The sequence below is a fragment of the Gasterosteus aculeatus genome, chromosome 10 (genome assembly GCF_964276395.1).
Source record: "Gasterosteus aculeatus chromosome 10, fGasAcu3.hap1.1, whole genome shotgun sequence".
Lineage (NCBI taxonomy): Eukaryota > Metazoa > Chordata > Actinopteri > Perciformes > Gasterosteidae > Gasterosteus > Gasterosteus aculeatus.
In genome coordinates this window covers 6,192,821-6,206,602 of record NC_135697.1, presented here as the reverse complement: position 1 = coordinate 6,206,602, position 13,782 = coordinate 6,192,821, and the positions used below count along the sequence as shown (strand labels likewise).

Here is a 13,782-nt window from a genome sequence, read left to right as displayed (position 1 = left end):
CCTCTCAAACCCAGGAGAGCTGCGCTTTTTAACACACATTTCTTAGTAACAAACGCACACACACAGAGTAGCACTGCCTCACTCCCTTCCTCTCACCCTGCGCCCCGTGCTTACGTGCTTACACTTAAGTTGTAACAGTAATTCCGCGCTTTCTCTCGGCTCACATTTAATCAGCTGGACCAGCATCGCGCTGCGTGACTTGTGTGTCTCGACAAAGGGAGTGGAGGCCCACGCACTCATAAAAATACAGAAAAACTATTTATTTAACGCAACGTAAGCCGTAGGGCGGCAACCACATTCTGGCGCTCATTCTGCTCGTTTTCAGCATAAACAAAAGAAGCAAAAACTTGACGTGGAACTGTTTATGGAAACAGTGCACAGTCGCCAGTTTTCACCCCACTACAGGGAATGCAGTCTAATACAACAACCAATACTTTGTGACCTTTTTTAAAACGTATGCAGGATTGTTGTAAAACTGCATTAAGCAGTAAATATAATATACTAGTTTACAATTGGAAACCACACCAAAGTGTCTCCTCAGCGAGTGTCCTGAAAACCAGTAGGTAACGATGTGGGCTGAAATATACATATGTGCTCCAGACTGGATCAAAGTTGGTTTCCAGTGCATGTGACATTAAAACCATCCCACTTCCTCTAGAAAGACCCATCTCCGAATTGGGCTTTGGTCCTGTTGACCCTGACAGAGCATCAGAAGTTCAGTAATCAGGTCACTGCAGACCAACTTCCTGTCAACATCCCCCCACATCAGCGCATCTCAGCCGCTGTTGTGTGTGATCAGATTTCTTGGTAATTCCTCTCCCTCTGTTGTGCGCGCGCTTGCCTGCTGTGGCGGAGAAGCAAGGCGTGGCGATTTTGTCCGTGCTGTCTGAACCGCACCACAGCTGGCTGTTCCACATCTGCTTAATGCTTTGCATTATGGTAAATGGTCTGTACTTGTATAGCGCTTTTCTAGTCTTCCGACCACTCAAAGCGCTTTAACACTACATGACATCATTCACCCATTCACACCCATTCATACACTGATTGACAGGAGAACCACACACAGTGACACCTGCCCATCAGTAACTAACATCCACACACTGTAGTCACAGCTACAGGAGCAATGTTGGGTTAAGTGTCTTGCCCAAGGACACGCGTGTTAGCCGGGCCTGGGATCGAACCGACAACCCTCTGATTGGAGGACGACCGTGGTCCCCACTCACCCACAGTCGCCCCAACGCCCCATTACACTGTTTGCTTCTCACAAACCCTTTTTTCTCAACTAAACTAACCCGAAATGGAGAATACAGGCTTATTAAAAAGTCAATAGGGATTCTGGAGGATTATTCTAGTTAATTAACTACAAAGCATAACAGTGGTATGATCCCTCAAAACCAACCAAAGCGTGAGATTAGCGTTGCCGATCATTGTAAAAGACATTACATGTAAATTTGTTAATCTCCAAACAAAACGACTCCTCAGAACTTTCTTGTTTGACTTCCGCCTGTTCGTCCAACAATCCCCACTTTCCTCCAGAGGAATCGTGTTGAAATTAAAAATTGAATCATGTTGTAAAATGCTGCTTGGAACTTATAGGAAGCTAAACAAGTCATAATTTCTCTGAAAACATCTCCTTCAAACAACTATTCAGGTTCAGGTTTCTCAACTAACACAATTAAAAGGTTACATTTGAATGGATCATATTACGCTGTTATATTCAACCCAAGAAGGAACTACATTCAAAACTCGTTAGCTGTTCGCTCTGTTAATTAGCCGAGCAGCTCTGATGTCTCATCATTAGATTGTGATTGGAAGACATTATTACTATTACCACTTTCCAGGCCTTAATGTGAAGCCTGGTCCAGATCTTCTGTTACTGTATCTGAAGGAGAAAGTCAGGACGCTGTGCTGTTGTCGCAAATGTCCCCGATACAAACTGAGTCTGCATGTCTTACTTGATGCTGTACAGGACGTGGATGTGTTTATAACGATGTGTTTCTCCCTTGTAGGTGAAGTCGGTGAAGACGGGCTCCGTGTTCTGGGCCATCGGCTGTTGTCTCTCCTATTTCTACATGGTGAGAAAGAGTTCACACACAAAACATTGACACACAAGGAGTTCCAACTAACCACAGCTTGATTTGACTAAACCAAACCCTTTTTTTTTTTTTAGTATTGTAATTCAAGATGATTTCCATATTTTTCTCTAACTTTTTCATTAATGGAGAAATTTCATTTAGGATTCAAGCTGAACACAAAGGAACTTTTAAGCAGCACTATGAGGACGAACGTGAGCTCTTCTCATTGCTGCAGGAAAGGCATTGACTTTAACCTCCTTTTCACTCAGAGTTGAAACCGCATTTTTCTCTACAAATCCCAACTAACATTGCTAGTGGGAAGCTAGTGTTCAGGCGCCATTGTCCTGTGTCCAGCTTTGACGTGGCAAGGCATGGAAAAAGAGGAGGAGCAGTTTTATCCAGTGTTGTCTGCAATATTTATGGATTCAGGTTCTAGCCCATCAGGGGATTGATGAGATAAAGGCGATCTGGGCTCACTGCCTCGGTGAAAGATTGTGCGTGCGTGCGTGCGTGCGTGCGTGCGTGCGTGCGTGCGTGCGTGCGCGCGCGCGCGCGCGTGTGTGTGTGTGTGTGTGTGTGTGTGTGTGTGTCAGGGAGAGGAAGCGCCTATGAAAACAAAATGTCCAGCTTCTTGCTCATTGCAAGCTAAGTCTCCGTGGTCGGCCTTGAGACGGATATCAAATGACTCAGATTAGCGGAATCCAGCCTCATCGATCCAGGGCCACAGCGTGCGAGGGGGGCGTGCAGAGGATTGGGGGAGCCGGAGAGATGAATAGCGTGGGATGCAAAGCGGCGAATGGAGACAAAAGGGCAGGGAGAGGTGTGGCAAGATAAGCAAGGGAACAGGCTGGAGATAAGACGGAGAATATGTTATGCCTGCAGGCTCCGTTCTCATTATAAGCACCTTCTCTCCACGACGAGCCCCCTCAGCGGCAATTTTGACGTTACTCTACTGTATCAAGCGCCCACCCACTTTTGCAGATAAGCAGTCAGCGGCATGCATGTCTCCACCAGCAACCTCCCGACCGCCCGCACTGCCCCCTTTTGGTCCTGCACACAAAGCACCGCATCCGCTCCTTGACCCATCCCTACTTGTCTGGTTTTTATCACCATGATCCGTCACTTGGATCAGGATAACGGCCATGGCTACGCTCCCCCATGGGGTTTAATTGAATGTGGCACTTGTGAAGCAGATGTGGAGGCGAGAGATTCCCCGCCATGGGTATATGCATAATCAGGGGAGGACAGAGAAGGGCGAGATTAAGATGAGAATCAGGGCAGCAGGACTTTACTGACAGACAACAGCCACGGGAGCTATTTGGATAGCTGTGCAACATCTTCCTTTCATCGCTCCAGGGGTGAGGGTGGTTTGGGTGGAGGGGCGGAGCCAGTGGAAAGAGCAAAAGTCGATCCACTCCGCTGCTCTTTCCCGAAGCTTTGGTTTGCTTCTCTCTCTAAATCCCCCCACTGTAGCAGAACAACCTGCAACATCGAGGCACAGGGAGAGCTCCTTTGCTTCATCAAGTAGGGATGAGGCGCCCTGAAAACACAGCGCCTCCGGTCACTTTGTTTAACTTAAGCCATGCTAGCGGCATAACTCGAGGAATAACATAGGAATAATATAGGTTGGTTTCGGCACTTTGACCCAGAGTGAATTATCACACCAATCGGATGGATATTGTACAGACGTATGAAAGTTGAGAGTTCACAGACCCGTCTCCTAAAGGACGGGGGCAGCGACAGAGATACAGGAAACCGGCTCCCAGTGGGGCGGGTCTGCTGAACCGTGCTCGTTCCCTGACGTCATCGTAGTCTCAGTGAACTAAAGTCACTACTGCTGATGGAGAGGGTTTAGTTCTTAAATATGCACACAAACGGAACAGCGTTTTCATGAATGGATTCAACAAGAGCACATGGCTCAGGCGGCAAACACCTGTGCGCACACACACAATTTACAATAAAACCCTTCTCCCTGTGGCATGCTGCGTTTGCTATATCCTCTTCTCTGCAGCCCCGCGGCCATCAGATAAGCCCGGCATGAAATGCAGACAGCGATAACCGCTTAAAGACTTTGCACCACACATTTTCTGATTCCTGCCCTCAACTGTTAGCCTCTGGCTCGGGGCAAAGGGCTGGCTGTTGGATCCAGAATTTCAAAAGGAGCCTGGTTGTGTGTGTGTGTGTGCACGCACGCACGCACGCACGCACACTCACACACACACACACAGCTTTGTTTTTTGTCTGGGGCATTCATCACAGCGCGCTCCTCTAATATGGCCAGATGGCAAATATCTATCCTCCCTTTCTTCGGGTTGATTGTGCGCTCTGCAGGTATGATGCAAACACTCGAGATGGGAAATCCGCAATCAAGTCGCATTGTGGAGTTTACAGAATAGAAGCTGCTGATTACTGCCTTCATGTCGCTGCGAAGGTACCGCATTTACCAGTCTGACTTATGACTAGCGTGAGGTGCTAGTGCTAAAGATTACTCCTGCTAAACTGCAACATGTTACTGTGGGATGTTGGCGTTTAGCACCTCTTTGCCAACGTTTTATGTCGATACACACACATTATTTCACGGAGATTTGGATGGTGTTTGTGAAATGACACATGCCATGAATGCACAGACCTTCACAAGTAGGAGGGGATGGGGACGTGTCTCCCCCCCACCTCAGTCAGCTTTGACAAAACACAAAAGGGGACGTGTTTGAATTTCATGTTTTTCAATTTTTCTTATTTTGTTCTCCTAGGTGCTCGGTAGAAATTGGCATATTTATAGTTGTGTAAACCGAGGTTGTTTTTGTTACATATTGCAGTTCCAGATCACATGTCACTAATTGTCTGTCACCATCTGAGGAAACGGACGCAAACTACCAGCAGATGAAAATTGCACCTGAGCATTCAACACCGAATCAGTTTGGGTTCTTCTTCCCCTCTCTGGCTTAATGTAACCTATCCATGTTTGGGTTTTTTATCAAGTAGGCTTTGTATGTTCAGTTTTCCAGCGTTCGCAGAAGTGTGACGAGATCATCAAACAGTCTGCAACGCTTGCAAACCCTTCTGTTTAATTCTCTCAGTTTCCCTTTGAACACGTCCTAACCTTCCTCTTTTCTGTCGGTCTTTCTCTCAACACTCTTAACTCTCCTGTCTGGAGCTCTTGCTGTTTCCATTTGGCCTTTGCTCCAGTCAATTGTAGGCCATTCAACATTTGTCAGTGATGTTTTTGTGGAGTTGTTTTACAGCCTTCATATCCAGCGTTAAGTGGTTGAGGTATAATTTTAGTGTAGCTTTCAAAGTTACTGCAGCATATAACTTGTACAGTATGATTTTCTAGTTTTTATAGATTTCATATATGTACGCTTTTTATAGCTCCGTACTTATGTCTCATAGTAGAGACTGTAAGATGAGTAAGAAAGTTTTGTATCCGTTATTAAATAAAATAATGAAACTGGCTTGCTGTGTCTCCACAAAACCAATCTATTCCCGTGACGTGTTCAGTGATTCACTCTAATCTTGTCATTGATATGAAAACTCTCGACATCTCGGCTCTCATCCGATGAGCGAACAGTTACCCTTCCAACAGTGTTCATGCATCTTTGTAAAAAATGACATTACTATTCTGTAATAGTAATGATTTCCCACAGCTTTGTATATACATATTAGGGATGTCAATGGATTAACTAATTAATCGCACATTTTGAAATTCATTCATCTCGATTTAATGAATGTTTTATAAAAAAAAACCCACTTTGAATCTGTAAATTACTGTCCAATAGTCGTATCACTGCCATTTGAGGACACTTGCATGTACATTAAGCCCAAATAAGTATATTTAGTATTTTTAACAAAGGTTAAATATTATTTCACAAGTTTCAAAAAATGCCCCCAATTTCTTACAAAATGCCCCTGCTTTTCAGTCAGTGGGGGCAAAAATGGCCCCCTAAATAATATGTATTTTTCCTACCCTGCTCTTGTATCACTTGTAATGTGATCTGTGAATTTGAGTGCCCGGGATAAAATGTCTGATCGTCTTCCCATCGAGCTAGAGCGCTTCCTGTAATCTATCATTTCATGCTAGATCAAACCATTAGTCGAACACCGGCTCCAAGACAGTCAGACTTTCCCGGACTTTTCATTTCCATTTTGATATACCTTTTAAAGAAAGACTAGATTCAGCTAAAATCTTATTGGGGAGGCTTATTTAGCCTGGTGTTCAATTTAGCGATTTGCATTTTTCCTATAATCCAGCTATTCAAATGTATTTTAGTATCTGTCGGCAGCAATGTAGGGACCCCGCTGTGTCCCGACAGGACTGCAGGTTTCGGTTAATGTCCCGTCAATGTGGCAAAGCTGATTTGTAACATTTTTACAAGACCATACCTTTTTTTTAAAACAGGAGGAGGGATAATAAATCTCAGTTAAAGGAAGAAGACTGTTTTGGAGACAGGTTGTCTCAGCAGGCCGACTGACTGTGTGTCTGTGTGTTCTAGGTGTCGGCATGGGGAGGTTACGTGTTTATCATCAACCTGATTCCCCTGCATGTGTTTGTGCTGATGCTGATGCAACGCTACAGCAGAAGAGTCTACATCGGTAAGACACACACACACACAAGCTTCTCCAAATTCAAATTCACAATTTTCAGATCCTCTAGAATAGTGAAGCTATTCCTCCTCCCGGTCTCTTGACATGGTTGCCAGAGCATTTGAGCTCGTTTCAGGGTCAAATGCACAGTCACGCCTGCGCTCACCCCTCCCAGCCGTAAGCATTCCATCATCGGTGGTGCACACACCCCAGCGCTCCCACACACCACAGTAAATGCAGCCACCTGCTACCTGATCTCTCAGTAGTTGTTTCTTTTTGCAAATACCAGAGACGGGCTTGTTTCACAGAGCACGCAGCGGCTCCAGCACATTATCAGTTGGCTCCCAGTACTGGAGCGCAATCATTCAAGCTCTCCACGCATTCGTCATCGCCTTAGCCGCGAGCCCGCCAACAGGCACTGCTGCCGTGGTCAAGAAAAATGAAAGCCATGCCAAGTTTCTTCTACACACGATTATATGTTGCACTCGCTGTCACCGCAAAGCATAACGGTTGAAAATGATTTGTGGCCTCTGCACAGCGAGAGGGGCTCTGACCTACCTGGTCCACCTCCAAACCGCACTTCACCAATGACGTTTTACTTGACAATGGCGGCGCTCAGGGTGAAGTGGAAATGACCTCCTGCTGACAGAAAAGACATTTGGTCTTGCCGCTTTACATCTCTGTTCAGGTGCCTCTGATTAACTATGGAGGCTCATGCAGAAAAAAGGGGGAAAAAATCTTGATTTAATACAATGCCTCGCAGTCTGTTCCCTCACAATTCAGCTTTCTCTGTCTCGAGTCAATAGCATATGTGTGAAAAAGAGATTGCTGGCGGCGGTCACAACTACTTCAAAAATGAGGCCCACTCTTCAGGAAGAGTATGAAATCTTAATTAAGCCGGCGTGTCTGCCAATCGGTTCCCCCCAGCTAAGAAGGTGGGAGTTGCACAGTTCTCAGCGCAGCCGTCTCACTCCAGGCCTCCCTGCAGCACCGAGCCAGCTCCCTATTTCTTAGCGAAATGACATTAGATCAGGTATTCTGTATTTACTCCCTCTGAAGTGTGACAGTGAAATCAATAGACTTTAAATACCTCTGTCGAGGCTGATTCCCTGAGTGGGGCCCAAACTGGAGGAGTGGAGCAGAATAGTTTCAATGCTGCAGTAGTTTACTTTTAGATTGTTTTATTTCTTGTATGATCTAGTCTCTCTCTCTCTCTCTCTCCAGCTTACAGCACTTTTTACATCGTGGGTCTTGTACTGTCGATGCAGATCCCCTTTGTCGGCTTCCAGCCAATCAGGACCAGCGAGCACATGGCTGCTGCCGGTAAGTCGTCCCACCCTCTGAGCCTCCGAGGTCGCTGATGCTGCGTTCTTCTTGGGAGACCAAGTTTCCTCCCAGAAAAGTTTCCACCTGAGTGTCGTTGAGTGCAGCGACGAAGTCAGCAGTTTTTGGAAGATGTAACTGGCTTATTTTCGAGTTATGACTCAATCATGACTCCTCAAATGTCTGAGCTTCTGGCACGTACGGGACTGCAAACTCCTCGAATGTACTGTTTTAGTTCGCTCTGTTCGGACTGATTTCCCGTGTGTCAGGCAGGCCGCCGACGAAAGAAGGATCAGCTTTGTGAACCCGATCACGTATTTAGCTGTTCCATTTAAAAGTAGCCAATTCCTTAACTTGCAGTTTACGGCTTGATATTGGACTGCTATTCATCAGGTGGCTAAAAACCAGAGTAATGCTGTGGAGTCCGTTCCTTGCTAAATAGCAAACTGAATTAACTTAGTGTAGAATATGCAAGTGTTGTGTTTACAGCTTGTTACTCTGCCAACAACAGAAAATCAATTCTCGCAGGTTTAATGCTATATTTGTCTCTTAAACACTGATCTGCTATAAAGCCCCTTAAATCACAGGGCAGTTGATTGTATTTCAACACTGACTGGGTGATTCCCATTTAAAGATGTAAGTAACTTGGGCCAACTTTGGTTTTATGCGGCGATGTTAATTCAACACACAAAGGCATTTCAGTAGCTGGACGTCAACTTCCTCTGACCCGCCCTGACCCCTGCCAACAAATGAATGCTGCCGCACGCGGCAAAGGCTCAACTTGAATGCCGTTGTTCATGTTTTCAAGGTGTGACTTTACATAAGCGCCCCTCGGAACCGAGGACGCACACTTCTGGTTTGTTTGGCTGCAGCAGAAGCTGAATCCACCTGCGCTGGCGGCGGTAGTCACTCTCTGACCCTCTCAGAATATATTCACACAACGGAATCAAGCGAGCAGCTCCACAAGCCGCCCTATGGGTTTAGCGCTCTAAGTGCTTTTCTTTTTGCCTCGTGGGTAGTTTATTAAAGCTTGTTCTGTTTTCGCCACTCACGAGCGGGCCCATCTGCTGCCCGACAGCCCGGACGGCTGGTCCTCGCGTTCGTGCACATCCAGATTGGGACTGCTGCTCGTTGGCAGCTTCATGAAGCCGAGCAGCACCTTTTTCAAAAGCCGCTTGACACTGTAGCAGGCTTACGTTGAAGTGTGCCTGTTTTCCTGAGAGTCTAGAACACAGATATATGAGAGGCGTTGAGAGAATGCACCAATGGGGGGGAGAAAATCCAGAGATTTTTTTTCTTCCCCCTTTTTTTAATGTCACTTGGGTAGCAGCTGCTTAGAACATCTGGTGGTGGCATTCAGGGAGCCCAGTGGGAGACGGGGAGAGAGTGACAGAGCCGCGGACCTGTCGGTAGCGCCGAGACGTCGGCCCCCGAGGCAGACAGGGTGGCACAGACTGACAAACACGTTAGCGCTTAGCGGCTCTACGGAGGACAGACACGGGCTTAACCTTGGAAATGGGTGCGACCTGCTGTGGGCGGTGGAGGAGTAATGCGATCTCACTCCAGATCTGTCAAAGGTTCAGAGGTCATGAAAGCAAGAGGGCCCTAACCTCTTTTTAAAAAAAGAAGCCGGAATAGACGGCAAGTAGTGATCAGGAGAGAACGAGAAGGGCTTATTCACACAAATCTTTCACGCAAACATGCTGTCCCACAGTATTTGTCTTTTAAAAACTGCAGGAACAGCTGGAGGGGCTATCGCACACGTGTGAAGAATTCTGCCAGACCGGCAGCAGCAGCACTTCTTAACCGCGTCTTCGTATCACCCTGCGGTAGACAACTTGAATCGCGGGCCTCCTCAAATAGGCGGCGCGAGTTCCCTTTCGTGTGTTTGCTCATTCTTTGGTTGGTGTCTGCGGCTGCTTTCCAGGTGTGTTTGCTCTTCTCCAAGCCTACGCCTTCCTGCAGTACCTGAAGGACCGGCTGACCAGACAGGAGTTCCAGACACTTTTCCTCCTCGGCGTGTCTCTTGCTGCCGGCGTGGTCTTCCTCACCGTCATCTATCTCACTTACACAGGTCTGTAGTGTCTGAGTTCATACATGTAAACCACTGTTTCATGTTTATTCTTTGTCTTTGACAGGTTTATAGGCCATGCATGAGAATCAATTACTTATTCGAGAAGAAGAATCTGGTATTTTCTTTTACAGATTGTAGAAATCAGATTCAAACCGAACAAACATTTGAAATGAGGTGCTATTATGCAGTAAAGTTGATGGCGGGTCATATTCCAACAAGTATGAAACGCTGGCTTGAAGTAGCACTTTTAGGGGATTGTGAGGAGTTGCCATGCGCGATCATATTGTAGCCTGTTTAGTCGCTATAATGCCGCCTCCAGCATTTTCCCCCAATAGTGGACCATTTTCAAAAATCCACATTTCCATAAGTCACTTGACTAAACAGAGTTAAAAAATACCAGAATATGCCCATCTCAACAAAAGATACATCTAGTATACCCCTTTTCACAAGATATATTGTTTTTTAATATTATTTTCATACTCGAGCCATCTGTTTGTTTATTTGAACGCTACCCAGAATTTGCCTTGGATTTGGATGACATTGGTAGACTAATGGCCTCTTTTGCAAGGATCGGTTGACTACATTTTTGTAATGATGATAAAGATCTGGGATTCAAGCTATTTTAAATTTGGTTGTCTTCATCCAGCCAAAAGTTTCAGATTGTTTGTACACCATTACGTGATGTTCTAACCTCTAGGCCTCCCCAGCGAGCCGACAATCAGGAGATGAAACCCTGAAGGCAAATCATCCAAAAATATGAACTGGTACGGATGCCAGTAGGACGTTTGCTGCTCGAGGACCGGGGCCACGTTTAAGTGTTGTTTTTGATCGGCCTGCTTGAACCCCGATGCAGCGGCTCGTTGAACTTTGCCTTTTGTTTTTCTCCATTACTTTTAGCTCGGCCTTCTTCGAGACCTTTCAAATGTTGCCTCGCTGTTTATTGATTTTCATTTGTCTCCTGTTAAAGTGCTGAGATTCCAGATGACGCAGCCTGTAGCTCACTTGCCATTGGCTCTTATCTTATTTAGTGGTTCGTTACATCAGGCTGGTGTAGTTTTATGTGTAAGAGGAGAGCTCACCTATTCTCCACCCCCACCTTAAGAGCCTTATTACAGTGTGACTGTTATGACCGTCTTATATTGGCTTTCTCACCGTGATTAAGGCAGCGGATTATTCACCTGCCCGTACCAACAATCTGTCGCTCCAGATTATGTAAACACGGCGGTGTCTTCTGCCCATTCCAAGGGGCGGTGGTGCGTCAGATTAACCGCCCGCCCGCTTTAGAACCCACTTGGCCTCCCGTGTGGATGCAGAAGTCCCGCGAGGAGCCGGACTTCAGCCGGACGTCCGGTTAAAGGCCGCGTCGGCCTGCTGGAGGCGGCAGCGGGTGTCAATGACTGTTTGGGGATGTGCCCAGTCAGTTCGCCAGGGACGCTGCACATGTCCTCTTCTGCTTTGTCAGACCTTTTCATCTCGTGTGACTCTGTGCAGCCGGGCGGGTTTTATCCTCCGGAAGACAAAGTATTAATCGGTTTAATCGCTGTCCTCCTTAAAAATCAACTGAAAATAGTGCCCTTTTCATATATTTTTCTTGCCGGTTTGGGTTCAGCTCTTTGTGACATGTTAATTTAAAAGTGCCCTTATCTTTCCTTTTTATGTTGGTGGTGTTTTGTTTTTTTACGTCATTAATTCGCCACAACTGCTCTTGAGGAGCTTCAAAGGACTTGATGTCGCTGCGCGTTGGAGCACACGTGTCACAAAAGTTGAAATACAAATCCATGGCTTTTGGGGGGGGGGGGCTCAAACAGGAAGTGTGTGAGAGCCCCAGGCAACCGTTGAGAGCTGAAATGTATTCCACATCAAAGCCGAACCAAAATAAGACATTTGTATGCGTGCGTAAAATGCCTCTGCGGTCTAATTTGCAACGTAAATGGTTTCAGTTAAATTTATAAACAAGTCAATTGAAGTAATTAGGCAGCATCAATAGAATATATTATCAGCATTGACACGTTCGCTTTGGTTTTTCTTGGAGTGAAATTGATCTTGCAAATCTGAATTACGGGATCCAAATATTTAAGATAAGATTTACAAATGTTTACAACTATTTGTTTAATTTAGTATATTAAGAAATGTGTGTTCCAATCTACTCGTTAAATAGCACGTATGCATATGTCGATATATAGGCAACTGTTAAGAGATTAGTGTATTTAATATATATTATTTTCTGGTGGGGGGGTGGATTGTTTGCGAATGAGCTATTCTGTCTATTCAGAATTGAGAGAATATATAATTGTGTTCACATGAAAGGGAATCGCACACTAATGCAGATCCTTGTGGATCTGTGCGCGGTGGGAGATCAGGAAAACAAAAAAGCCCCACACACACAAATACAACCTTATCCCAACTGCATTCGATTGAAGCGAAGGACAATCTGATATGAATAAAATTGTTTTAATATATTTTCCCGTAACCAGTAACAACCTGAATCTCACCTCGACATAAACATGGCTCGACAAACTGCAGCACTGGTCGTATTCCACACGAACACCCAACCGCTCTGTATCTCTGTATTGATCGTGTCCTCCGTCCTCAGGATACATCGCGCCGTGGAGCGGTCGCTTCTACTCTCTCTGGGACACCGGGTAAGCTGTGCTGACCTTCTCGCTCTCTGTCGATGGAACACTTGTTCAGTCGAGTATGTGTTGCCTGAGATGGCTAGAAACCCCCCCCCTGCAGCGGGGCGGGGGGCGAGCACAGGCTCTGTTTAACTGTTGTCTTTCTCACACCTTGTGTTCTCCAAATGCTCTGCAAGGTGTTTGATGTTTTAGCACGGCCAATCAATTCTCCACCCGGCCTGTTTCCTGCTGACTGGAGCAGTATGGAATAGTTTTCTTCTTCTTTTCCCCCCCCATGTTCCTCTGGGGACTCGTACTAATTCCTAAATGGGCTGTGTGTTTTTTTCTCTCCCCGCCTGTAATCACCAAACACTTCAGTGTGAAATAGGCAAAGTTGCATAGAAAGTGCAGAGTGAAATCCTGTAATGAATAAAGGGTGAACGCACAGATCAGAAAAACATTAGTCTTCTTGAGTGCTGAATTAGTTCATATTTTACCATGAGCGTGCCAGGGAGGTGGATCATTTTCCCCCCTTCATAACTCCAGAGTTAATCAGGAAGATCTGATGTATAATTCATCTGAACACTCCCAACACGCTCAACCCAACATGAAATTTACATCCCGTCTGTCTCTCCTCTTCTTTCCTGTCTCCAGCTATGCAAAGATCCACATCCCCATCATCGCGTCGGTGTCGGAGCACCAGCCGACGACGTGGGTCTCCTTCTTCTTCGACCTCCACATCCTGGTCTGCACGTTCCCCGCGGGCCTCTGGTTCTGCATCAAGAACGTCAATGATGAACGAGTGTTTGGTAGGAGCCTTTGACTTTTGAATCTACAGTTTTGAAAAATATTCAAGGCTTTAAATTTAATTTTGCCGTAGTTGGATCAACTTCTGAACATGTGAACACCCACTTGGATCACTAAGCAATCCTAAAGGTTTATGCCAACACATTTGATGATTTAAATTTGTATTCATGTGAAATTAGTTTAAGAATTCAATAGTTAAAGCTGTAATTTGATTGTTATAACCTTTTGACTTTTCAAATATATAAATAATAATATATAGTTTGTTTTTGTGCCGATGATCGGACCTGGAGAGTTTCATATCCATATC

General features: G+C 45.7%; 2 protein-coding genes across 3 annotated transcripts in view; one reads left to right on the top strand and one right to left on the bottom strand.

The window, feature by feature from the left end:
- The window catches only part of LOC120826197 (dolichyl-diphosphooligosaccharide--protein glycosyltransferase subunit STT3B), an 89,291-nt gene that overhangs the window by 68,186 nt on the left and 7,323 nt on the right, over nucleotides 1-13,782 (top strand). For both annotated transcript variants that reach the window (XM_078081357.1, XM_040188278.2), the window contains exons 4-9: nucleotides 2,010-2,075; nucleotides 6,566-6,665; nucleotides 7,881-7,979; nucleotides 9,907-10,053; nucleotides 12,647-12,695; nucleotides 13,323-13,477. In XM_078081357.1, coding sequence (XP_077937483.1) covers nucleotides 2,010-2,075; nucleotides 6,566-6,665; nucleotides 7,881-7,979; nucleotides 9,907-10,053; nucleotides 12,647-12,695; nucleotides 13,323-13,477 — 616 coding nt within the window. The remainder of the gene's footprint in view (nucleotides 1-2,009; nucleotides 2,076-6,565; nucleotides 6,666-7,880; nucleotides 7,980-9,906; nucleotides 10,054-12,646; nucleotides 12,696-13,322; nucleotides 13,478-13,782) is intronic.
- Nucleotides 12,489-13,782, bottom strand: part of LOC120826198 (oxysterol-binding protein-related protein 10) — a 52,280-nt gene continuing 50,986 nt past the window's right edge. Inside the window, exon 14 of the transcript XR_013450984.1 lies at nucleotides 12,489-13,442. The gene's annotated coding sequence lies outside the window, so the exon portion shown is untranslated. The remainder of the gene's footprint in view (nucleotides 13,443-13,782) is intronic.